At 30.3% G+C, this 25,468-nt stretch overlaps 2 protein-coding genes across 5 annotated transcripts in view; one reads left to right on the top strand and one right to left on the bottom strand.

Moving 5' to 3' along the window:
- The window catches only part of LOC107365455 (uncharacterized), a 58,371-nt gene extending 34,630 nt beyond the window's left edge, over window positions 1-23,741 (bottom strand). For all 4 annotated transcript variants that reach the window (XM_015932961.3, XM_015932965.3, XM_015932964.3 and 1 more), the window contains exons 1-2: window positions 23,363-23,741; window positions 20,501-20,808 (exon numbers count right to left, since the gene is read on the bottom strand). In XM_015932961.3, the coding sequence (XP_015788447.2) occupies window positions 20,501-20,607 (107 nt within the window). In that variant the 5' untranslated portion in view covers window positions 20,608-20,808; window positions 23,363-23,741. The remainder of the gene's footprint in view (window positions 1-20,500; window positions 20,809-23,362) is intronic.
- A 902-nt stretch (window positions 23,742-24,643) lies between these two features.
- DENR (density-regulated protein) lies at window positions 24,644-25,446 on the top strand. Its single transcript, XM_015933017.3, has 2 exons — window positions 24,644-24,901; window positions 24,975-25,446. Exons 1-2 carry the CDS (start codon window positions 24,679-24,681, stop codon window positions 25,304-25,306), a joined length of 555 nt encoding a protein of 184 aa, XP_015788503.2. The 5' UTR covers window positions 24,644-24,678; the 3' UTR covers window positions 25,307-25,446.
- Window positions 25,447-25,468: the final 22 nt, after the last annotated feature.

The following is a 25,468-nucleotide window of genomic DNA, read 5'->3' as shown; positions in this document are numbered from 1 at the left end:
TAAACAAGACAATGAGACATTACGCCATCTAATTGTAAATGCAAAAGGTTAGAAGAGCGATTTTTGAATGGTGTTTTTTAAGCAACTGGTCAATTCTGATCTGGATTAAGATACTTTTTGCTTTTAATTTGCCTCGGGATTAGATGATAATCTTTGGTAATTAAACTTTGAATGATTTGATCAATTAACATCATGAAAGTAGTAATGATCGCTATCATCACCAGTATTATGTTCATTTTTGGAATGGCTTTGCTCCTTCCAGTAACTAGATCAGCTTATGTTAATTGAAATGGATGTTTACCTTTTTTTATGTAACCAGTGATAACAATCTACTTGATGATCAGTGAAATGATTGATTAACCAATTCTGAATCACAATTGACTCGATTTAATGATCATTAGCGATCAACAGAGACACACGATCAATCAAGTAAATCTTAAAAATCATTTGAAAACAATGTTGACAAAAAAAACCTTTACCTACTTAACTGCATTACTAGTAAATAGCTTGTAGGTTTTACCTTCTTGTTTTTATTTGTGTGTTACACCATTTTCATCATTAACATCATACCTTAATCATCATCTTCTTGATCATTAATAAATACGTTAACCACCTACACTTGAGTTAATTTTAAACACTCAACAACACATTTTACTCAAATAATAACCAGAATCACCTATACCTCACCAAATCTTACCATATATCAATGTGAAGCAAGTTGCTATTAATAGACTGTTTATTCTTGCTACAATTATGATTATAACTTCAAATATTCATCTCATATCCCATCATAATCATCTCCATCATCCGTATCATCAACAGTTAATCATAATCAATTATAATGTTGGTGTGAACTGAGAAAAGGCTTCAGGCCTAACTAAAGCCTAAGTAAAAGTGAATGCCGTAAAGCTTAAAGTGAATCTGGTTCAAATTGACATTGAGCCCTAATTAATTGTGATGTTACTGGATTAAATTTTAATTTTATTTCATCCTTAATTGTTTTTCAAACTTTATGCCCATCAATGACTAAAAATAACCAGTTCAAGTGTTTACGATCTCATGTGTCTATGTTTTGTATCAAGAAGTAAACAACAGAAAAACGTAAATTGATTTCCTTCAAAAATATCACCACAATTGTGATGTTTATGCTGATGTAGATGGTGATGTATGTGATGATGTAAATGATAAATTGTGTTATTATCAGCCTTTTCATGTACAATAAGTTCCGGTTACCTTACAATTGAATGAAAAATAGATGAAGATGAATCAAAGTTGCGTGGGATTCAACCTTAATAACCCAATCATTCAACTCACTTTGAACCCTTAAACTGTGATTATAATGGTTCACTTAAGCATTATAAACATAAAAATATCGTTATAATTAACCATAATATTGTTTCAACTTGATAGTTGACTAAAGAAAAATCAAAACAACCATTTAAAGTGACAATCATGATGAAAAAATTAGCTAAAAATATTCACCAAAAGCAAGCACTTTCACTGTGAATAAAACAACAACAAAAAGCATCAACACCAAGCTGCTTTCACTGATCGCATCACAATTTAACAAGAATAGAGGCAAAAAATTAAATAAACTGATTAACCAATTTTGATCACAATTTCATCTTTAAACAATCAAATCCAATTGATCGATATCACGATTTCAATAAAACAACAGCTTTAAGAGTTGCACTCCAAACTGCTTTCCAAGATTCACATTTCACTCATTTACATCATTCATAATTATTATCATGATGATCTTGATGATGATTACGATGAGAAACAGTTAATTAAGCAACAATAAAGTCAATTGACCTGATTAACCAACATTTGTAACAATATCTAAACCCAAGGTTGATCCAAAAGGCAACTCAACCCACTCAATCGTAAAATATTGTAATCACTTTTGAATGAATTATTTCAACGTAAATAATTAAGAATAAGATTTAATTCAGTTTACCCACAACAATCACAGTTAACATAGATGATGATATTAGTAGGTTTCAAGTCAAGGTTTACACTTAGAGTTAACCCAAAAAGCATATTCAACTTGCAAAATTTGCCTCTTTGACAATCGGATGATATAAATGTTTTAATTGCCTTAATCCAAACATGAGTTGATCTTGTAAAAACAACAATTAACCCAAACCTTCAATGTTAATGATTGTTCAATCGACAGCTGACTCGAGTAACAATTAAAGAGATTATTTAACAAATTTAAGGTTGAAAACAATAAAGGTTAAACACACAATTAATGAACCATTTAGCTGTTGTTGTGGTTAATGTGATCTTGCAAGCTTTTCTGGTTCAACAATGGAAATGGTTTCGAGTGTAAATCTGGTTGAAAAAACTGGTTAATTTACAGCTAATTTTCAATGGCAACTCTTGAATCATTTAAATGTTGAGTAAATGAGTGTTTTAATTTGACAGTTAATGCAAAATTGTCTGGCTAATTGAGTTGGGTTGAAGCTTTATTCTGGTACTTGCAGTCAATCCATTTTATATGAAAATATGTCAACTTAAAATTTGATTATATTGAAACAAAGTAGAAAAGTGAAGAGTAAAAAAAGCTCAAAGGCATTATTTGAAAAGAATCCTTTTTAGGCCTAAAAATAGTTTAATTTCATTGTTAAACATTGTTTTTTCAACTTTAATAATCAATGAAAAATTTCCAGATTTTCATCAAATTCTTAATTTGATTTTCTGGTTGTGATAAGATGAAAAAAGATGAAACCTTTTTTTCCCTTTCCCAGCAAATTTTCATTCTTGTTGTTAAACACAAAGCAAAACTCATAATCAGTCCCTGGATTTGCTATCTGCAAGTCAAATAAAAACAACAATAATTTTAATAATAATGGTAACATTTCAGGACAATTCAATATTTACTTTACATTTTTCAATGGTAATGTTTACCCTTTGATTTATCCAAAACATTGTGCTCAGCTTGTTTTGAGAGCTTGTGGAGAAAAAAATTGATAATTATTTGGCAAATGCTGTTTGTCCATGAAATTTGATTCAACCTGTAAACTGGTTCCACTTTTAAATTGACAATCTCATGATTTAACCAACAATTTAAGGCACTTAAGCAGAATAAGATCAACAATTGCAAAATCTAGACAAATATTGAGTAATCGGACTCAATATGCACTCAATATTCATGTAAACTGAGCCCAGTTTTACACCGTAAATGATAACTTCAAGTTACACTCAAAAGTCCCTAAAAACCTTTACACACACATTTTTCTATCAATAACATAATTTGTAATGAATATCTAATTTAAATTTTCTTGGAATGACTTTGTAACATTATTACATTACTCGGAATAAATTAATATTACAAATTCAAAGAATCAATTCTTAAGAATCAAAATTCTGATGGAAATGTAATGTAAGATGTTATTAAATGTTGGATTGTTTGAGAAAGGAAATATCAGTTTTATAAAAAGTTTGGATGCTAAGGTGATCAGGTAGGGAAATTGTAGCTTAATACTAACGATTTCAACCTCTGATACTTCCACGCGCTTCCCTTGTTTAAATGTATCAAAAGGTTTGTACATTGTTTTGGTAGACTTACAAAATGCATTCGACGAACCGAAATCGCTTCACTGCTCAGAATGCCGATTTTGTCCGTTTCTGCAAACTTATATTGTAATAGAATCAAATAGACGATAGATCTTTCAAATGCACTTGTTTGTAGTTTGGTATTGTAACTTAAATATCATGGATTATCTAACCAGTTATTTCGAAGGGTACTTGAAAATTGAATTGAATGTGTTGTCCTGATCTTGGTCCAAAACAATACTCTTATTAATACTGTCTTATAAAAGCTCAAGTTTGGAAAAGCATTCGATTGTTTTTGAAGATTTGCGTTGATTGTAGTTTCAATTAGCCGTCAGTTATCGTCTAATCGTAATTATACCACTTTTTTTTTGGAAAGCCATTGTTTTGTAAAAAGTATATTGCACTAATACCAGTGCAGCACATTAATACAACAAAACTGGTATAAGTTTGTTAGATAACTACATTGAAAGATATTCATTGATAAGACTCTCGGCCCCAAGGGGCCTCGCGTCTTATGCATGAATATCTTTCAATGTAGTGATCTAACATATACTTATACTAGCTAAAACGAAAGCTAGCTATTCAGAATCTTGAGAAAGATGATAGCACGGTAATGAGTCCTACCAAAGATGAATCCTATTGATCACAAACTGCATGGGAAGACAGACAGAGGAATGAATGGATACCTTGCGAAAGAAAAATCTATCAAAATTGAAAGGCTTGTTCGAAGAAACAAATTCCCGATTAAATTGATGCAAAATGAGGCTATTTTGGTCTTGAAAGCTCATATTTATTCAAAGAACTGCAACTCTTTCTGAATAATATGATCAGTTTTGAATGATGAAATACAAATTCTTTGCTTTACTGACTAAGAATTGAGGAAAATTGGATGTTAAATTGCGCTCCATTTCCTGAAATTTCAATACACATTCAATTCTGAATAAAAATAATGTCCAAAAATAAGCCTTTTGAATTGAAATTTGCAAAAAAAGAGATGAAAATATTGACCAATTCTCATGAAAGCTCTAAGCATATTAATAGACAACATTTGATTTGTAAGCAAATTGCAAATTAGAAGTAAATATAAATTCAAAATAAAATATCAATGAAGACTTCATTTGATGAAAATGTTGAAAATTTGACCCATTTTCCCATTCCCTTGGCATTACCAAAAATCAGTGTAAACCCGAATCACATTGAACCAGTTTTTACCCAATCGTACCAATAAAATGGGTAAAATGGAGAAACAAATATAAAAGCATTGAACATTAACTTACTATTAAATTTGATTGATAAAACATGTTATTATTTATTGTTTAATGGTTGAACCTCAACATCATCCAAGTTAATTGTTGAAGGGATGAACAGCAACAATAATCAACAATGAAAATGCATTTACGTTGATTGACAGGGAAAACAAAACAGTTGGACTAAATATTGTAACTTAAAGTATTGATATTTTCATTAATACTTCAATTAGGATGAAAAGGATTGACACAACAATTTAATAAATACTCTTAATCGATTTTATGATCATTGAGAATAATAATAATATAATAAATGGTATAACAGTTGAGACAGTTAAATTAAGTTATTCAATAATGAAAACAATTCCCCAAATTATGGGACAAGCTAAATGGGTGAGAATATAAAGTGACACTTAGAAGCAAGAAGAAGGTTGAAAGGCTTGATGAAGATGGTGAAGATGAGAGGAGATGATGGAGAGGATGAGAGGATGAAGAGAGTGAAATAAAGTGAACAAATGAAAAAATAACTGGGAATGAAAATACATTACCTGGGAGTGGAAAAATAATGATAAACTTGAAGATGAGAAATGTTGCTAAGTTTAGATGGAAGCTGTTTAAGACCAGTAATATTGATCGTCAGTTTACAGTATTTACTTTAGCCTAACTGTTGATTAATTTACCTTTAACAATTCAGTTCAATTCAACAGGTTATAATGAACTTGTCCGGGTTAACCTTTCATTTTGGGTTCAATATTTTTCCTTCTTTTGCTTCTTCTTTTTTTTCAAAGAAACCAACCGTTTCTAATTAATATAAGTAGATATGTATTTGAATCAACTTAAAGGTTTACTGCACTTGTTTCCCATTTACATATTATAATAGAGTAAAGATGAGGTAAAAAAAGGCAACAGTAGGAATGAAACTTGTAATAGGAGCGACAAAAGAACCAATTCAAGGTTATTCAAACCCTGGAATCTGTTGATGATGAAAGGAATATTGAATTTCAAGAGAATTGGAATCTAAAATTTGGATCTCTTTATCTTCACAGAATTGGACGAAAACAGAATGATGAACCTGAAAATGATCAACTTTGAATGGAAATAGTTTTTCGTCCAGTCTTTTTGTTTTATCACTTGGATTTATGGTTATGTTTAGATCAATGAAGAGTTGAAGTGGATCAAGTTTTTGCAAAATTTCATGTTTTGTTTAAAAAGTTGTTCAGCAAATTCCCTTGTGAAACCTGAGGGGAAATTGAAAGCATCAGTTTGAAAGATTAATTTCATGAATCAAATGTTTAACCTGCAGTTTTTATGATAAATGCATTTACATGTTTTAATGTTTTACAGATGATTTTGGACATTGCTAAAGTATCTCGAACCAACATCAAGAAATCATCTTTCAAGTGTTGAAAACGATCTTGATGAAGAGAAACGAAATATCAATTTACGAATAGTTTGGATAGTAAGGTGATCAGGTAATGAGTTGCAAAGCTAAAGGAGACGCGTGGAAGTAATGAAGGTTGAAATCGTTAGTAAAGCATGAACAAGTTTTAATTTAATTTGCTTTGTTTGCAAATTAATCAAAATTAGCATTATTATTATATTGTAAGGCAAAAGTTTGCTATTAGTTCTCTTCGAATGCAATTTGTATTTTTATCAAAACATTGTACTAACCTTTCGATTGATTTTAATAATTTATAGCAATGTACTGGTAGACACAATAAGATGGTTAGTTAGCTTTATAAACCGCAATTTATTCTGATTTTCATCACAATTCCTTTGAAAATTGTCATGTTAGCGAAAAACGAGTGATTCATGACTGTGTATCTTAATTAAGACTAATTAGGCTTTCAAATGGCTTATTAGTTGGATATTTATTTGATTTGCAAAGGAATTGCGATGAAAATTGCAATAAATTATGACTTTTAAAGTTAAATAACCTGCTAATTAAGTCTGCAAGTACATTGTCTAAAGCATCAAAAGCTGTCAAAAGGTTTGTAGATTTCGTTGGTAAACTGCATTCAATGAACCGAAATCGCTTCGCTGCTTCACTTTTATGCCAATTTTGCAAACTTATATTGTAATAGAATCAAAACGATACTGTTTAGAGCTTTTTAACTGCACTTGTAACCTTAATATTAGTAAACCTTTGTAAACTATTGCAACCTAAATATTGTGGACTATCTAACAAATTATGTCAAAGGGAAAGTTTGTAGGTTGATAGCGAGAAACATCGTTCAGAGCTTAATTTGTGGAATGAGAATGAGAAGGTTTACAAATGAAAAGGAATTAGTTCTGATTTTCGTTTTGATGACGGTCCAATTATTATTACTTTCTTAAAAAAAGCTTAATTCAGATGGCATCTTTAAATTGCTTGCAAGGAATTGAGTTGAATGTTGAAGAATAGTTTCAAGCTAATTGTACTATTCTTTAAACAAAAGTTTCTATTCCAAAGTAAATTGCATATCGTGAATTCTGATAGAGAAATGGTCATGCAATTGACTTTGCAATCCAAGTCCAAAGAAACGCAGTCTCTACTAATTCGTATCGTATCATAACTTACATAGAAAGTTTATGTTCATCGAAGTGATCAATTTCAGTTACTGAATAACTTACTCGAGGGAAAAAGAAATCATTTCAGTTCATTCCAAGTTCTCGATTGGTATTAAGTTTATTCACGCTCATATCAAAGTCTAAACACGAGATTTTTGTTCATCAATTTTCTTCAAGTTAACTCAATTGCAACCTCTCAACATGAGCTATTTTCCCATTGTTAGTCTTCGTTATAGCAGCCCATTGACAGAGATTCAAATTAATGCCAAGAGATATTTATATTGAAATCAAAAGTCAAAAAGGCTTCATTTATATTCAGCAAATAAAAGGATTGAGACTCAAAATCTCAATAGTTTAAGCTAAACGATCAACTAATGCTTTGCAAAAGAAGAAGTGCATCAAATTGTCCTTTTTAGCTAAAATTTGGTACTTTTCTGTGTATAAGTGTGAATTTTAGAGTGCTAATAGGTTGCAGCATTCAAACTGAATCCATTAGTGCTATCAAAGCATTTTTCCAAGCGACAGTTCTCGAGAAAATCCAATTCAAAGTTGAAACTTCGATCGCCTTTTATGCAGTCATCAAACCAAAAGTTTCAACTTTGACTTGGATTTTCTCGAGAACTGTCGCTCGGAGAAACCTTTTATTAGCATTGATGGGATCATTTTTGTGACACTAAACATCTGCACTCTGAAGCTCACACTTATACACACAAAAGTACCAAATTTTAGCTAAAAAGGAAAATTTTATGCACTTCTTCTTTTGCAAAGCATTAGTAAGTCGTTCAGGTTAAACTAATGAGATTTTGAGTCTCAACACTTTCATTTGACGCATAGAAAAGCAGATTTCAACTTTGACTTCGATTTTCTGCAGAAGCTTCAACCTTTAACCTCGGAAAACCTTTTGTTAGCATTAATGGACTCAGTTTTAATGCTGCTACAAACCTAGCAAGTCAAATTTGAGATCATTTGCAAACTCGCTTCTTAGTGCAGTAATTAACTTTCTGGTTTAACCCATTTCAGATTGGGTTGAAAATTGATTTAAACTCTTGTAAATAAAATTGTTTAATCAACTTGCATTTACCAATTTGATTGATTGCTAGTGATTTCAAGAACTTCAATTGTTTTGTTGTGTAAAAAGTATAATAGGATGAAGTGAATGGATGAATTTGACATCAAAAAACAATTGATTTCAGTGATTTTTCGATATGTTTTTTCTTTATAATCTTTTGTCTCTTCACCAACTTGAACTGGAACAAGAGCCTTCGGGAGAGATGAAGATGAAGATGGAAGACAGAATGATGCCGATGAAATAAAGGATCAAAACTAAATCTGACAAAAGGTAAATCGAAATAACTTTGAAAATGTTCGCAGAAACAAAATTGTTGTTTTTGATCCTGTTTTTTGTTTCACTGTAAAATGAACAAAGTAAAGATATGAACTTGAAACTAATAACCATCTTAAAAGAAGCAAGATGATGATGATAGGGATGAAGATGAGTAAATCACATTTTTCTTCTTCAATCAGATTTCCTTTTTCATTTCATGATAACTTTCACTCCTTTTCTGGATCCATTTCAACTTGAAATTCCCAGCATTTTGAAGGTGAAAAACAATTGATTAGCTTTGGCTGTTGCACCAAATTGATTAATTTTTACAGCCTTCAATAGTCGAACCCTTTTCTTGGTAAAAAAGAAACAATTAATAAGTTGTTTAAATTGTTTTCCTTAACTTGCAGCAATTATCGTTTGAAATCTAATTTGATTGCCTTTGATTGTTAACCAATTGACCAAAAAATTGACCGAACTTAACCTCAACCAGATTAATAATAATTGACTGTATAACTGGGTAAACGATTATAAGATTGACTGTCAATTGGATAAAGGTATTGAAGTGAATAAAGCAAATGTGAAAGATTTGGGTTAATCTGAAGGAAATATTGTTCTGACCATTTGACTGAAAGCAATGTCCAATATTAATATTTTAGGCAAAAATTTAGTCAACTAGAAAGGTGAATAAACAAATCAGTCGACAGTTGATTTCACTTAACCATTGTGATAGATGAATGATTGAAAATGCAAATCAATCTCGAATCTTTCACCTGAAATCATGATCGAGACTTGGAAGCGCTTCAAATGATGAACAAAATTCACGGTAAATGGTCATTTATCTTTCAAAACAAATCTTTATTACAATCAAATGAAGTCATTGGAAATACAAAAAGAGTCAAATTTTTGTTATTAACTTCAAGATTGAATTTCAGATTTTAGCTGATGATTAAAATTTTATTGACACTTTTAGCTTCCAGTTGATTTCAGCTTTTATTATCTCTGTCAAGTTGATTGGAATCTAAATTTGGTTTGAAATTTGAATGTTGAACCAACTGTCAACAGTGTCAGGGAATCCATTGAAATTAAACTGTTTTAATGAACAATAAATTCATGCCTTTTCCATGAAAAGAAAAGCCATTATGCAATTTGAATGCAATTGAAAAGTATCCACTTTTTACTCCCAGTTTGTACTGCAACTCCCAGTCTTGACAGTATTCATTTTGTATTCTGAACTCTTTTTCATGGTAAATATTTCATCTCAACCAAAAACCATAATACCTTGTCAAGGAATACAAAAGGCATATAAAAGTTTGTATTAAACATAAAAAGGTAAAGAAGTCAAGGTGAAGTCATCTTATTATTACTTTTGTTGAATTTTGCATCAAACTTTATGATTAACAAATGTTGTTGGCCCATTAATTGTGTTGACATTGGTAATGAATGTTTACTCTTGTTCATTAAATCAGTTCAAGTTGATTGTTGATTGAAAATGGAAACGTTAAACGATCAAAAGTAACGTTGTCTTTTCACTATTTTACAATTTTAACCAGTAAATGAAAGTGAAAATAATCAACTGCTGTTCAGATAATTGTCAACTCAACTGTTGGTGAAACAAATTGAAACAAAATCTGTGCATTAGACGATAAATTGCGTTTCTTTGCCCTTCTTGCATGCCAACTATTCAACCATTTTGTAAGGTTACTCGACAATAATATGTAAATGTATTTGGATACATTTTTTTACTGCATTTGTCTTTTCTGTAAATATCTCAATATTTCTCACCAATTTTGTATTACAATGTTTGCCAAAGGAAATAATTTCCAATCATTTGCAAATAAAGTAGCAAAAATGTGTTCAATTTTTGTTTAGCGATGTTTTCATTGCTACCTTGATATATGAGATTTTACTTTTTTTTTATTTTCTTCTGCGATGAAACAACATAATAACAGTTCAAAATATTGGATATTAAATGTTTTGTATACTTATGAAGATGAATTCATGATTGAGAATTTTCCCTGAAAAAAAGGAAGGAAAACAAGATCAGAGTTGGATAACGAGTTAGGGATTGAAATCAAATTTGAGCTGAAATTTGGTTGCAATCAAAGGTTTTTGTTTCAAGAAATTAGTTGATTGTTTGGATTGCTTTGGATGTTATTTTTCATCCTTTTATGCTCGCAACTCTGGCAAGGGAAATGGTAACATTGAATGATGATAGTTTTGGATCAATTTGACTTGGTCGTTGTTGGGGAAAAAGCAATTTATTTTAATTAATTTTGAAAAATTTTCTTCAATCTGGGAACAAGTGATGAAGTTCAGTTGAAATACATAATGGATAAATTATCTCATTGTGTCATGATCATGTTCAGAAGTGATTAGTTCATAATTGCTCATGGTTACTTTGATTGCAAAAAGAGTGTAAATATTGTTTTGACTTTGCTCCTGATTTGCAAATCATTTGAGAAATGGAACAATTTTCAACAAAGTTAATTCATTAATCATGTCTTTGGCCAGGGAAGATGACAAGGATTGAGTTCAGAAAATTCATAAACTTTGTAAAGTCGAACAAAAATTTCTCAGTTTTGCGGAATATAGTGATTCTCCGTTAATGATCGGCAGAAGAATAATGGACTAACTTCAAGCCAACTTGAATAGTTTCTTTGCGATCGATGTTGAGGGTTGACTTATTGAGTAATTAGCTATTGGAAATGTTACAATTCAAAGCCCTGAATAACTTTTGAATCTTGACTTGGAAGCCTTCATTCATTCATGTAATCATATGAAATGCTTGGTTTGATTGGACTTCAAGTTTCTCAAGACTAACATTTAAAATGTAAAACTTGAGAGGTTATATTGAAACATTGTAATTGATTCATTCCTTTGTATTAATCTCTATGAGCTACTCAGTGATTTCAAGTTTCATCAATTTTCTTCATACAAATGGAAAACAGTTTAATGTTTGTCGAGTTTGAACAAGTTATTAGACTCGATTCCGCATGTTTAAGCCCTGAAGAGGAAAATGTAAATCAAATGTTAGTCAAGAAGAATCCAAAATGATAGGAAAAAAGCATTGACTTGAACAGGGATTCCCTTAAAAAATGAAAGGCAAGAAAAATGTTAATATTTGAATAATAGCGAGATGGTGATGAAAAATATTACAACTCCAGTTAAATCAATTTAAGAGTTAACATGGAAAGATATATTTACACTGATTCAAACTGATGCTTTCAAGTGGTGAACTTTTTTCAGGCAACTGTTGATTAGAGATGGGAAAGGTTGAAATGGTTAGGTTGCCAAGGTAAAAAAGATGAGGCTAAAATAAATTGACATTTACACTTTAATGTTTCAACTGCAATTCAAGGTAAACTGAAATATTAAACCCATTTTGTTTTAACTTCAATAGACAATTCATAACCTAATCAAGTAATGTGATACATTTTCAAGTAATCATGGTAACTTCAAGAGACGTTATCAAATTGAAATGCTTTTTGTTTCTTTTGCCAGCATCAAGGAATCATTGAAATGGGTGAGATTGAAAATTCATTGAAACTTTCAAATTTGGGTCAATCTTTTCTACCTTTTTGGCTCTTCCCTGTAAATGGAAACGGTGAAAATGAAAGAAATTCAAATCAAAGTTAATTATTTATTGAGACTTGAAATGGAGGAAATAATTAATTTTTCACTTTCATCTGTAAATCAAAAGGGAAAAGGAAATTAAAATTTTCATCTAAAAACTGAAATTTTCACTCAATGTCATTAATAAGCCTTTTTTTATTCAACAATTGGTGGGTGTTGAATGTTAATATAATGTTATGTAAAAAGATCAATGGAAATGATGAAAAAATGGTAAACATTTTCACAGAATATTGTTTTTTTTCTGTTCTTTTTTCACTTTTATACCCATTTTCATGAATTATTTTCATTGTCATCTGTAGAATCATCATCATAAATGATCTGACAACCATGAGAATCCAAATAATCAAACTAGTTTTGTAAATATCGATGATATTACAAGCTCAATATAGCTTCTGTCAAATTATGTAATTCAACAAGAAATAAACATGAGGGTATTTACAGGGAACGATGGATTCTTTAGATTATCATCACATTTTGATATACCTTTAAATTACAGAATCTAATCAAATTTATTTATTTTTTCTGGCAATACAGATGAATAGCGTCAGTTTTGTATCCTTTTGTTGTTATATAATACTTTAATAAATGAATAAAAAACAAATAATCTTTCAATATTTTCGTGTTTGTTTTTTTTGAATAGACTAAACAAGATATGAAACATTGTAAACAAAAAAGGCTAGACTTGAACCAAGTACATTTGTACTGATGAAATATGATCTAATTAAATGATTGATTTGGCAAAGTTTACCTGAAACATCTCAGGTGATAGTGTGTATCTATTTGTTTCAATTATTTCTATTACATTCTTTTTGTTTTCAATCATTTGATACTTTACCTTTAACTGTTTGCTAGTGAACTAGATTGCTACATGATCATGGGTTCATGGACGATGGACCAAATTTGGGTAACTTTATATTGCTAATTAACATGGATAATAGAAACTGATTTTGAGATATTTTTTGGTCAGCAATTTCATTTGTTTTCATCTTGTATCGGTAATACCACTAAATGTTCAACACTTATTAGTCCTTTTGTATTTGGGGATATATGCTTGGCTACTCATTAGCTTAACTGGTTGATTTATGTTAATCCAAACCAAAGGTAACCTTTTGTTAATTTGTTACAATTACAAAGGATAACAAAAAACAAAACAAGCAAAGCTTCCTGAAGGATAAAGAGAGTTAACAAAAGCAGAAAAGTACACTCCAAGTGAATGGTAAACACAGAAGCTGATTATGATGGAATGGTGAAGACAATGAAGAATTAGGCTTAAAACGATAGAAAATTGATTGTGTTTGATGATAAAGTTGGCAAATCCAGGGAGAAATTAATTCTGGGAAGAAAGCGAAAAAAATAATGAAAATGATAAAAAAAGTAACCAGAAAATGTATGCACCAAGTGCCTGGTTTTACTTAAAAAAAGCACCAAACCCTATGATACCAGGATAGTGTTTACTGTTAGCTAACTTGAATACACAAATATTAAAGGCAATATTTAACCAAAAACAATTATGGATTAATTATTTGTATCGATAAAATTAAAACAATGTAATACATTAAGATTAACCAACGGTAAAATTAAACCAGAAATAAACATGTGTTTTGATAAAGTTGGAGGGAATAGATTGGGTAACTAAAAAGAAGCGCGTTAAACAAAAAGCAAGATAAAGTTAAAGCTTCCATTTTAACTGAACCAGAATTTTTTACTTTTTTATCTGTCAAGACAGCAACTCGAGTTAGTCTCTCATTTCTTTCATCAATTCACATACATTTTTGATAAATATACGTTCCAGGTTTGTTCAAAAACATTTTCATCTTTATCTTTTCACCAAAGGAATAAAAAAACAAGAAAATGAAATGAAATGGGAAACAAAACTTGGTTACATTTTGTGTTTACAGAGAGTTGTTTTTAAATGCAGATTGACAGGGAAAATTGTCTGATTCCAGATTAAATTCAAAGAAATGTGTTCTGGTTATTTATCAAGGCTTGAAAACGATAAAACTACATGAATGTATGAATGCAATCCATCAGATTAACGATGATTAAAAAGTGGAATGAGCTTAAAAAGAGGTAAAAAGATCTCTTTTTTTACTAATCTTTACCTAAATGCAATGAAAAATTGGGTAAACAATTACCGCATTGGTGTGCATAATGACACGGTGCTTTAGTGATCAATAAAATCTACTCAGAAAAAGAAAAATTCGTTCAGTTCGAAACTAATCGGTTAAGAGAGAATTATTACGAATATTGAAATTTTACGATTAAATAATGATGAGATAACCCATGGAACCACTGATTAGCCAGCAAAAGTGTTCATCTTTTGAAGCACGACAGTTGATTAGACCAATAGTCAATTGACTTGAAATGGTCGCAATAGCAATACAGATTCAGATTGAGTTTGTATTTTATCAATGTTATAATAACATTGAAACTACAAACTGGCAACATATGTGAGAATCAATATGAAGACAAGCAATTTTTCACATCTTCATCATTCATGTTATCCCCTGAGGCCCTCCAATAGGGATCTTCCAAAAAACTCAGAAATACTTATCTTCACTTGTTCTCAATGAGAACTTCTCATCATCATAATCTTAATCAGGTTCACAAAAAAGCATCATCATTATCATCCAAGAAACAGGGAACCAAAATGAAGGCAGAAATATGTAATATTGTAAAAAGCATTGTGAGTTGCTCTTGATTATGATCAGGTGATTCTCAAAGGTAATTATTTCAACATTTGATTATTTTGTTTCAGGCGATGGAAACTGTAAAACGACAGAGTAAGATTGTTTCTGATTAACAAAAGCCCAAAAGATTAATTGTTCAACAGAATTAGTCAACAAGTTTCCCTTGAAAAGCCATCCCTTTTCATCAAAGTTAGTGGGTCAAACGTTTTCTTCCTAATTCAATTATCTCATTTCAGGTAATCCAAAGATCCAGAGACGATTTCACGATTAAAAGTGTTTCATTTTGGTGGTTCGTCTTTTTTCAGGGCCAACCTGAAAATTGGGTCAACCAAAACAATGTATTCCAGGTACTCCTTTGATAATAATTGTTGGTTTTAAAAGGTAAAGCCAGTAATTATATTAGATAAAATGGAGAATGTCTTTTGAATGATAAAACGCTGGTTTTAGCCACTGAATGCTTGGGAATGAATGGAACAGGTAACTTTTGGTAAAATTTTGACTCCTTGTTGATACCATTTTTCATGTTTAAATTCATTATTCATTGAATTTTTATACACCATTTTAAACTCATTATTTTGTCCATGAAAAATTCAAAACCATCTTTATTTGCTTCTTTGAGTTTTGCCTCTCAAACAACTGTGAACAGCAAATGTTGAACATGTTGAAGATGATGACGATGATGATAGTATTGGTGATGAAGATGATGAAGTTGAGAGTTTCTCCATTTAAACGTGACTTGATTTTTGTTGGACAAAATTCAACAGGATTGAACAGATACCAGAGTTATCATGAGTCCAATGAATTTAAGTAGCTCAGGAAATCAAATTGTTGTTTCTTGGGTTCCGAGCCGTTTCGACAATCCTTCTCAAGAAGAACAAACAAAAGGGTAATAAATCCGACTGAAGATTAAAAAGGGTCAAAGTTGGTAAACAAAACAATTAAGAGTCAAAATGGGAAGACAAAAGATGGTCAAAGTTAGAACCAAAAATGTCCAAAATTTTATTAATCAATGAGATGAATCAACTTTTCAATAAAATCAAGTAAAGACAATTGATTATTAGAAAAGTCACTTGCAGCTTCAATGTAGTTATTATTGGCCCGTTGGTATTTTTGATTTTTATAACGAATAACTTCTCCGTTGTTGAGATGAGCTAAGTCAATTTCATAATCTAATTGAAAATCTTTTAAAGTTAATATAAAACTGAATATATTAGGCTTAGGATTGTTAAATTCAAGATTCAGTTTGTGGTGAAATGCTTCAACATGGTTAGTGGTTCGAGCATTAAAATTATAATAATGGTTCCAAATTTCTCTCTTGAACAAAGCATTAACATTCAACCAAGTTGATTCAAAGTAACTAACAAAAAGTGATAGAGATGAATCATGTGATATAAGCTCTGTTTTAAGGTGACTCCAAGCTTCATCAATTCTATTTATCGGAATAAGAGCTAATACAATACAAGATTTGATCAATTTCCTGAACTCTATGTCATTGTCATAATTTACTTTAAATCCTAAATTAACTATCTTTCGATAAATGCATTGAGAGAAATGAAAATAACAACCACGAATTGCGATTGATGGAAAGAGATCTCGAAAAGATTCAATTATTCCTGACTCATAGTCACAATGAAGATGCTGAGGATTGAAAACTGTATTCCTATTTGTTGCTAACTCTTTTATCCTCATCAGCATCTTAGTATAAGTTATCTTTCTTTTATCATTTAAAAGAACGTATAAAACTGGAAACATTTCATCTTGAATAAAAACATGAAAAGTAAAGAGTTGATAGAAAAATTTTGGAGTTGAATAAAAAGTTCCGTCAACAAATATCTCATCAGCTTGGCATAAATATGAAAAAAAATCAAAAGTGGAAAACATCAACATATCATTTGATCGATGATTATCAATAAGAAAAGGTTTCTTATCATGTGTCATTGTCCATTCCTGAGTTAATTTCAAATCATAACTTTTCTCAGGCTCAATTGGATAACCCTTTCTCTTTGCTCTATTCAATGATGATTTCAATGATTCATATTTAGGTAAAATTGAAATATCATTTTTATCATTAATCAACTGTAAACATCTTGCTCGTCTAACCTGTAAAATGACATTAAGCAAAAATTGGACAAGATATTTAGTCAACAAAATAATACATAAAAATCATGATTATTGAAATAATTAAACAGTTTAGACTTACTTGATTGAAAACACTTCTGGATTTAGATGAAGGCGATTCCTTCAATTTGTCAATAACCTTATTTTTCAATCTTATTTTTTCAATTTTTGAAACATGATTATGATGATGATGAACATTATTGGTGTTAATGAATTTATATTGACGATCCGTTTTCAATGTAACATTACATTTGGATTCACTGCATCTCCAATAAAAACAATCAAAACTTTCATTTTTAAAGTTGAACAAAAAGCAATCATGAACTATGAGAAGTCCTCCTCTCTGAGATTTTAAAACTTCCATGTTGGTAACTGAACAAAGACTGAGTAACTAATGAATTTTGGAAATTTTTGGTTCTAACTTTGACCATCTTTTGTCTTCCCCTTTTGACTCTTAATTGTTTTGTTTACCAACTTTGACCCTTTTTAATCTTCAGTCGGATTTATTACCCTTTTGTTTGTTCTTCTTGAGAAGGATTGTCGAAACGGCTCTACACCGTTTCTTGTTCTCTTCTATTTCCACCTGCTTTATTATCGAGTTGAAGATGGCGGCCTAGGTTAAGATGATGAAGATGAGTTGTTTTGGTAGGAAATAAAAGAGGATAAAAATAGTTTTAGCTTAAATTGATTCTTGAAAAGTCAAAGTCTAAAAAGCAGGTAAAACATTTATACAAGACTTTATTTTTGTCTTCTTATTCTTTATGTTGAAAAATTTTGTTACCAGATTCCAGGTTGATCATCATCCATGATGAGATGATAATCAATATTGGTATTAGTTTCAGGGTGAGAGGTTGAAAGATTTATGAAAAGCTGGTAAAAAGCACTGTAAAGCAACTAAATGTTGTTTCTTTTAGAAAATTGTTGATAGCGTTAGACATTGAACAATTTTATGTAAACACAATCAATGACAATGTAAAGGCTTTTCAGCTTTTTTTCACCAACTTCACTTGACTTACCTTTCATTGACTTTAATTTTTGTCTCTTCATTCGACTTGGAAATATGTTGTAGCTGTTATATTATTTTGTTATTTGTCTTCTTCTTCTTCATCTTTTCACCTTTTTCTTCTTCAGACAACTCTTTTTTATACACACTTTTGTCACTTCACTTTGATCGTTTCAATTTTTATGTGCAGTTGATGCTGCTGGATTCAAATAAAACCATTATTATCCAAAAAATAATTAGATTACTTTGTCTGTGTGTGTATCACTAGATCAGTATCAATGTCAATATCAACAATATTCACCAGATTGTGATCTAATAACAATCTGTTTGCTTTCACCGTTGTTACTTCGAGTGAAATCAATTTATTCCGAATCTAACTGTTTACTATTTCATGTAGTTTCACAGGTGAATTGATTAACTTTTGTACCTGTTGTATCATCATTCATAATCAATTGATTATTAATATTAAACAACAATCTTTTCACAATTGTATCCAACCAATAAACACTACAAAGAAATGTAAAGGTTATTGTCTTGTTTTCCAGGTCTTGGTCAGTTTTACAAAGATGAACCATTTGTGAAGGACTTTTAGTCAACAATAAAACATTAGAGTTCATTTAAAACATAAAAACATTTAAATTAAAGACAATTAATTAATTGGTGATAAAAGCAATATTAAAATATGTGCTTTTATAAAACAAACCGGTAAAAAATCTGGTTCATATGGCTGTTGGTCACCAAAGCGACATAAAAGCATAAAAAGCTTAAGCCTTTTCTTAATGGCATAAATTGTGCGAAATTTGATTTTCAACTCATCAAAATTAAAAGTTATTACATCTAAATCAACAAAACAAGGTTACCTTAAGATACAAATTAAAATAATTGAGTGTGTAAAGTATTTCAGTGTATTAATTCAGCTCTGTTCAACAAGTAGAATTGAAATTGTATATTCTTGCAGGGAAAAAAATGTGAAAATGTTTTGCTAATTGGAAACTAAACTCAGTATACTCCAAGCATGAAATTTAATTTCAAAACAGAGATGCCATGTAATTGGAATATCCATTTTCATTTGAACCTATTTTTTCCCTCTCAAATGCAATTATCAACAAATTCAATTTAATGCACAGATAATGAGTCACTAGAGTTGCAAGATGAACTGAACAAACTGAGCTTCCAGATTGTTGTACAAGCTCAAGTAATACAAGCTCTTTTTGGTATAAAAACCTTTTGCACCAACAAAAGGTTTGAACCAATGTAAAATTAATTGGGCTAACTGTTGATTATCAAGGAAGTTATTAAATTGCTGTCGACCAACAGTTATAAATAAAGGTGTCATAATTGATCAACAACGGTTAACAGTTGATTGTGGAGAAGAAAAATGAAAGCAAAAACAAACAATCAACAGTTACTTATGCGATTCAAGTGAAAACAAAAGCAAACGTTTTCTGTTGATTTGATTGAATGAAACTGTCTCTTTCATTATGAGATTGATGATGATGATGATGATGATGAGTGGTACGGTAAGGTAATCAATAGTCAGTTATAAGAGCATTGTAATGATGAAAATGATGAAGATGCTGGTGAAAAGGAAAGAAGAGGGAAAAAAATAGAATCACAAAAAGCTTGATGTCAACTTTCACTGGATCAATAAATTCTGGGTTAAAATGTGCTTGTATATATTCAACGTCCATCCATATTAATTCAACGATTTTCTCATCCTTATCTTCATCATTCCTCTCATCATAATCGTCATCTTCCTGAGCTACTTAATCATGTAAAAACAAACACAGATTGTATATTTGGAAAGCTGTTATGCATAAACCTACCAATCCATATTAAAACACAGCACTTGAGTTTTCACTGTTCACTCTTTTTATACATTTTATCAATCAAACCATTATTGTTATAATAATTTATAATTTCAATCCATTCAAATTAAACTATTGATTGTGATTTTGTCCACCAATCAAGTCAAATGTTGAGCCAAAAGTGAATTTAAATTTTCATTAAATCATAAGATCATTTTCATTTGGGAAAAAATACATTTCTTTTCACATCTTCAATGCAAATGTAAATACATTTGCAAGAAATACATTTTGTATTACATTTCAAATGATAAAAACAAAGAAATATCAAAATATCAAAATAATGATTGAGATCATGCAACATAATATGATATCAAATGTAAATTAATACACAATCAGTTATTTTGTTTCAAGTCATTGGTGAGAATTGCATGTTAAAGAAGTCAAGAAATTCAGAAAGCTCAATCAGCTCAATATGAATGATAATGAATGATAAAGGTTTAGTTAAAAATTGGTAACAAGACGGACAACAAGTAAGGTGCAAATGGCAATTGAATTTTACTTACAAAATGCGTTGTTCCTCTTTTTTCCTTAACAATTGATCTCTTTTCATGACACTCATGATCTTTTCATATTCTTCAGCTGTGAAATTGGTCAAATCTACTCGTTCCATGATGAAATTATGAGTTGGAAGGCGGTCAAATTGGAAAACTGTTGATATGTTGAAGTTGCAACCCAAAAGGGAGTCCAAAAGTGGTTGGTAAAATGACGAGGAAAATAGTTAATAATGATGAAAAGTTTCCAATTTAAAGCACAATCAAGAAGACAATTACAGGTATTTACTGTTGATTTAATTTCTTTATTGTTTTTACGTCTGAAAAAATTGAAAAATATAAGAAGAAAAGTGAAAAAAAGGATTTTTACTTGATGATGGAAGTGGTGAGGCTTTTGTTTTGCTGTGCACAACTTGTATTTTTAGTTTGATTGTTGGTTCATATCAGCCTAATGTTGTTACCTATCAAGTGTAAAAGGTAAAAATGTGTCCAAAGGTTCACATTTTATATCATTTTCAGGGTTATTCAGAGCTCACTTTGCTGAGTTGCTCAAGTTATCATGTGTAAATAGTGTGTCTATGTATACATTTATACAAGTACAAGCTATTGAACCTGCGCTTGCAACCATTCAACTTTACAACTTCACTTTTTAGTTCATCTTCATCTGATTATAATCAACAATTAAAATCAAATCAAAGAATAAAATTAAATAATAAAATCAACAATCAACAAAATCAAAAGCAAAAGCAAAAACAAAAGTCTATGTAGGTGTTGAATCAACTTGGATTTGGTTTGTAGCGAGACTTTCATTTTGTTCATTTTCTCATATTCAATCATTTTATGTTCATATTTTATGATTAATTTTGCCTGATTTATGATCTTCAGATTAATATTGTTCCATAATAGGCTTCAGCATTTTCAATCTCCAACCTTTTCCAACCTTTTCAGTATTTTCCATTCACTCAATGATTATGCAGATCAACAGTTAATCTCACCTGATTTACCTTTCAACCAAAATAATCCTATCAATTACTAATGATCATTCTTAATTTTCAATTGAAATAATCATTGTTAAGCTAATGATAAAAGGTAAAGGTAAATCAGAAATGAAAGGAACCGCAATTTATTTGGACAAAAACAAAGCAAATCTTTACATATTTACATTTACATCAATGACCTGTTGCTATACAAAGTTAACCAGAAAAAGTGAAAAATCAATAACACGATTAGGTTTACTAAGCTTTTTGCTTTTGTTGCTGCTTGTAGTTAAATGATTATGTTTAAGCTGATTTGCTACAGATTGTTGATTAATTGGTTACCTTAATTGTTTCCAATTAGCTGAGGCTTACAAAAATGGGTAACAAATGGTCAAAAAGATGTAATATTTGCATGGAAGATGATGTTTGGTCTTGGTAAACATTTGGAGTCATCTTTTGTTTAATGCTTCACAATTGTTATCAGTTTTGTTGTTTTTCATTACATTTTCCTGGTATTTTGGATATTATTATCATCACATTATCTTACTCTTTTATTTATTATATTACAATTGAATAGAGTCGCTGAGTATGTCTAATGTTACCTGTAAATGTGGGAAGGAAGGACAATTCAGGTCAAGGTTACAAATGTTACCTTGTTTACATTCAACTGGAATAAGTTTCAATCAGATTTGCTTGTATTTTTGTCGCACATTTTGGTGTAACATTTGATCATCAATCTAATTCAAATGTATAAGAAGGTTTACATTTAGAAAGGTTTTCTGACTCTTTTGGGTTTACATTCAAATGACTCTTATCAAGTTTTAGGTTTAAATTTTGGGTTAAAATTTCGGTTCAACTATTCATTTCCTAGTTTCTCAATGATTTGTTTCATTTTTAATTTACTTGGATTAGTTAATTTAGACAAATCTTTGAATTTTAATTTCTCTAAATTGGGTTCACTTGATTCTCATTGTAATACTGGGTTTGAATGGCAACACTGAAAAGGTTGAACCAGTTAAAGGTTAAGAGACAACTTGAAATGTGTGATCAACTAATTGTGTAAATTAATGATAATAGAAATGATTGATTGTTTAAATCAATAGAATTGTTGTAATTGAATGAGAAATAATAAATTACGTTATTGTATATTAATTAAAACAAGAAAGGTAAGTGGAAATAGATTATGTTTAATTCACTGTTTTTTTCTGGTTTCTGAAGCTTTTGCTTGTTTCTCGGTGGCCATTGAGAGTGAAATTTTTTGGTAACTAATTAAATCAAATCTGAATCAAGGTCTGGTAATTGTAATATTAATGTATTCAATTAACATCATAAACATGGTGTTAACACACCATTTGATTTAGTTAACTAGCTAAATGGGTTAACATCAACCTTTCGGGTTGCAGCTTTCATTTGGTTATTTTTTTCCTGGTAATTTTTCTGGTTAAACTTGGTCTTTCGTCAACGTTCCTTGTTGTTACAATTAAATGTTCATGTTGGCTAATCATTGTGATAATTAACTTTAATTTAGGTATCAAGAAATAATTCAATAATTAGATGGTGAAACCTGGTTAATGGTTAGGCAGCTAACCATTGACTTTCAATTATCTATTTCTAACCCAAATCAATCTAGAAAAGCTAAACTCGGTTCCATCTTTTTTTAATGTTAACAACAATTAACTGTTCACTGATATGTGAATATTGTTCACTTAATATGATTGCTATCAGAGTAATTAATCAAGGCAACATTAACATCAACAGGTAAAGCTGTAACCAGAAAATTCAGAGCAAACATGGTAAATGTATTTGGTTATTTACATCTAAAATTTTACCTTTCTCAAAGCTTTGGTTTTTACGATTGATTCAAGAGACTGAGGTTGTGTTATTTAATTGTACTTACGTTTACTGTTGACCATTAAGGGTCCTGTTGGTCCAAATTTGATGATACATTTGAAATGTTTGAGTTGTAAGTTTATGGATTTCCTTGAAGCTCAACTTGAATAACATGGGAAAAGCTTGTGGCTGGTAATTACGGTAGAAACTTGTAGATATGGAAAAGGGAATTAAATTAATTACTGTTGTATACATTTTGTTTTATTGTTCATTCGATTGTTGCAGAATCGATTGTTCATCTTTACTCTGGTTTACACTAATTAATTTACCAAATGAAAGTCAAGGTGTCAATCGATTGATAATGTAATGGTAATGATAATGAGAAGGAAGAAGCAGATGGAAACAACGATCATATTGGGAATGATGATGCGTGTCTAGTTCATTCAACTAACAATACGCATTCAAAATTATCGTTATGTTTTATGTTGAGATACTAATTGTTGAGTGATTAATGTTTCCATTATTTAGTTTTAAAATGACGTTTGACAGTTAAAGATGCATTTATATGGTTAACATATTACCAGCTAATCAAATAATAACATGCCTCTCGATCAGATGTAACCCCTGAATTCAAAATTTTAAGATGACGTCTTTAAAGACTTGTTCAGAGTTACCAGTAAAAATGATCTGAAAAATGGGTTCCAGCTCTTTATTTATTTACATCAACAGTAGTAAGCAATTCATCCGTAATTTTTTGACTGAAATAAATTCAGTTTCTGTTCATAAACAGTCGCAATAACAAAAAACCGAATCATAATTGGGCAAAAATTTGAGCTTTGGATGTGATTTTATCGTTCATTCAGATAAATATTCAAATAACTTCGTTTTTGACCCCACCAAGTCTCAAAGATCAACTCGAAAGTCAAAGTCTTTGCATGTAATCATTTAATATTGTTATTGAATTTTTTGAATAACATTTTAAATCTTTTTCAGAGATTTATTGTAATCTATTGAGGAATAGACTGACATCTATTGTTACAATAGATAACTTTTCTTACATAAACATCATTTCAATTTTGTAACAATTTAGTTCGGTCAAAGAGATGAAGCAAGAGAGATCAGAGATGAGAAAAATTTAGGTTTGAAATTTGATGTTCCCTGTCAGGTGATGTTTAATTAAAAAATGGACAAATTAGCCGAAAATGGACTAAAATTATTGCTTCAAGCAAAAATACATTCAAGTTGTGATGATTCAATCATTTTTGATTAGCGCCGCCTGAGAGTCAACCTTTGAGTTAAATAAAAATAAACAAAATCATCATTACGTGAAGTCTTTTTTATATTACTCTTTGAGTTCGATTGTTTTTACAATTTTTTTTCATCATGCAAGTTCATCCCAATTTTGTGAATCGTTTTGAAGGTGTTACATTTCCTGTCAAAGTGAAATACTGTGGCGAATGTGGTCTACCAATTGAATATTGCTCATATTTTCCTGATTATGAAAAGTGTAAAATTTGGTTAGAGAAAAATTTACCAAGCGATTTTGAAAAGTTACTTGATGTTAGTGGAGGTGCTGACGGTGGTGAAGGTGATGAGACAGGTGAAGGTGAGTACAATATTTATTTGGTCAATTTTTGACTGTATTTTGGTTACAATGAGTAACACCCTTTTTTCAATAGGTGGCAAAAAGTCAGGCAGACAAAAACGTGGAGGCAAAGGAATAGTGAAAACGAAAAAGAAGGCTGAAGTTGATAGGCATATTGGTTTATGGAGAGCTAATCGCGGCAAGAAAAAATATGTTACTATTGTTAGCGGATTAACAACCTTTGAAATTGATTTAAAAGAAGCTTCCAAATTTTTTGCCGGAAAATTTGCTTGCGGATCTTCAGTCACTGGTAATGAAGTTGTTATCCAAGGAGATGTAAAAGATGATCTGTTCGACATAATTACTGAGAAATGGCCTGAGGTTGATGAAGATTCAATCGAGGATATGGGTGAAAAGAAGATCTAAATGGAGATTATGTTACACGTGGAATATCAATTGACTTTTAACGTCTTACCGCGGCAAATCATCAAACTATAAACTCACACAAATATCTGCTCAAATAATTGTATAAAATTTAATCGATTAAAGTTTGATTTGAGACTTTATATCATACTGAAAATGAAATTT

The sequence above is a fragment of the Tetranychus urticae genome, chromosome 1 (genome assembly GCF_039701765.1).
Source record: "Tetranychus urticae isolate SD_2017Ah chromosome 1, NJAU_TeUrti_SD_1.0, whole genome shotgun sequence".
NCBI lineage: Eukaryota > Metazoa > Arthropoda > Arachnida > Trombidiformes > Tetranychidae > Tetranychus > Tetranychus urticae.
This window is presented reverse-complemented; position numbering and strand designations above follow the sequence as displayed.